This window comes from Buceros rhinoceros, unplaced genomic scaffold, assembly GCF_000710305.1.
Source record: "Buceros rhinoceros silvestris isolate BGI_N320 unplaced genomic scaffold, ASM71030v1 scaffold16843, whole genome shotgun sequence".
Classification (NCBI taxonomy): Eukaryota; Metazoa; Chordata; class Aves; order Bucerotiformes; family Bucerotidae; genus Buceros; species Buceros rhinoceros.
The window spans coordinates 25290-27574 of record NW_010401962.1 but is presented as its reverse complement, the minus strand read 5'-3'; the positions used below and the strand labels follow the sequence as shown (position 1 = coordinate 27574).

Genomic DNA, 2285 nt, shown 5'->3' with positions numbered 1-2285 from the left:
TGAGCTTGCGAGGGAGAGAAGTGGGTCACTGGGCACTGGCTATGAGTGGGTCAAGGAGAGCCCTGAGGGTCTTTGCAGTGGAGCCAGAGCTGAGCCCCGTCCCCAGGGCAAGCAGGGGGCTTTAGGGAGAGGAAGGGCAGATCCAATCCCTCTGTCTCCAGAAATCCTTTCCCTGGTGCCTCTTGCAGGGCCCAAGTGGAGAACAGGATCTCCCGAGTCTGCAAGGAGACAAACCTCTGGAGAGCTGTTCCCAGCCGGTGTGTCCCGGCGTGGTGATTCCTGGGTCCTACGAGCATCCCTGCGCCCCAAGCGTGGGCACCGCAGCTCTGTTAATATTCTGCGCCTCTCCCAACTCAGTTTTTTTTTCCAGGGAGAGAATAAAGCTACAAGTTGTCTCTCCGTTCCGCGGCATGCACTCCCATCCTTGCATGGCGAAGATAAGCCTCGCTCTGCAAATTAAAATTTAAATCTCTCCGGCGCTAAAAGAATTATCGCAGTGGTACATCAGCTCAGTGCGTCTCCCTCCAAATAAAGTTCTCCAAGGCCCTTTGTGGCAAAAACTAGAAATATTTTTTTTTCCTTGACTATAAGACGTATGAATGTCATGCTGGTGAGGTGACGCCCTGCTCCCAGCCCGAGGACTGTCCCTGCTCCCAGGGTGGGGTCCCTGCCTGTGTGCGCAGCTACCAGTCACGGGCATATAATTACCCATATTTTTAGTTCCTGGGTAATTCTGGCAGTAGTTGGGTCTATTAAACTTGATTCAGATGTGACAGCTGAGACTGTAAACAGCTGTGAGGAGTTTCAGCCTTCATTACCATACTTAAGTTTTTGCCATAAAGCGTTTTTGCTTCTATCAAAGATGTAAATAGCTCCGACATTCAAATGAGCTCTCCTGCTTCAGCGGCTTAATTGGCACTGTTAGGTTTGCCGGGTCTCCCCGCCCCTCCCGTGCAGGAGCGCCCAGCTTCTGGGGGATGCCTGTGCACGGTGGGTGCTCCCCGCACCTCTCCATCCTCTGAGCTACCAGGGGCTGTGGGTGTCGGACCCGGATCTGGGTTTGTTTGGTTTGTCAAACAAACTGGCGCCTCAAGGCTCCTGCAGCGTCGGCCTTGCGGTCTTCCTCGTTATCTCCTTGCACTTAAACTGCTCATGAGCTCTGCCTCCTTCTAATGAAACTGGCATTTCTGTCACTATTTGTACATCTCTGGTGCTTAAGATGGGCTATTTAAGGTGGGGGGGTTTTGGCTGCTGCTCGAGCTTGGGGAGGATCGGAGGGGCTGAGGAGGAAGGTGTGCCTGCTGTGGCCCTGGCTCTTGCAGAACAAGCCCACGCTGTTGGTCTAAGCCAGCGAGACCCCAGCTTAGCTTGGGGGAGCCAGAGCAAGAGCCTGGGGTCTCTCTTGCCCTGCCTCTAAGATTGCTGCCCGATGGAGAGAGCTGCAATTCGTGGCGTTTAACCCTGCTGCTCTCGGAGTATTCTTGTGCGTGAGGTTGTGTGCGGGCGCTGATTCCCTTTGAGGCGTTGGTTGTTGTAGTGGGTTGCGGTGGGCTCAGCCCAGCCCTGGAGCGGGCAGCCACGTCCCTCGGGGAGCTGCAAGGATGAGCCTGGGGCCAGGTGGCTTTTGTTAAAGATCACGCCGAGGCATGGGGCACAGGAAGAGCTGCGCATGCCCCGCGGTCAGGAGCAGCTCTTCTCTCCCCATGCGTCGCACAGTGCCTATGACAGCTGTGTCCCTGCCTCCGTCGTCCCGGTACGACTACAGACGTGTCTACAGCAAGCTGCGTGTCCTGCACGGAGCACGTCTCCGCTCCATCACTACTTGATGACCCCTCCCCAGCCAGGCAGGGAGTGTGTGGAGCAGAGGACTGGTTGGATAGATGAAACTGCAAAGCAAAACCTCCTAATGATTTAGATGGGCCTGAGGATCTGTGATTAACGTGCTGCCTCACCGCTGTCTTTCCAGGCGCAAGCTGTCACCCTCACCGTCGCCCAGGCCTTCAAAATCGCATTTGAGCTCTGGCAAGCAGCTAAGGAAGGTCAGTTTTTTCCTCCCTTCCCACTCTTCACCTGGAAATTCAAGGGATGACTTTGTGTTTTTTCCAGCTTTCAAGTGCTTGCCCCTCGCTCTCTACATTTCCAGGTTGGTCTAGCCTCTGGTGTGATTTAAGGCATCTTGGAGCTTTCTCTCAACAGCTGTGTAAATCCAGCCGAATTCTGGCTGCGGTCCTTTCTTGCAGGCAGGGTGTGAAGGACCTGGGGCTTGTCTGTGGTACCGCGAGCCA

At 54.9% G+C, this 2285-nt stretch overlaps 1 protein-coding gene across 1 annotated transcript in view; it reads left to right on the top strand.

The window, feature by feature from the left end:
* LDLRAP1 (low density lipoprotein receptor adaptor protein 1) overlaps positions 1–2285 on the top strand; it is a 13116-nt gene that overhangs the window by 5268 nt on the left and 5563 nt on the right. The window contains exon 4 of the mRNA XM_010132478.1: positions 1967–2039. Coding sequence (XP_010130780.1) covers positions 1967–2039 — 73 coding nt within the window. The remainder of the gene's footprint in view (positions 1–1966; positions 2040–2285) is intronic.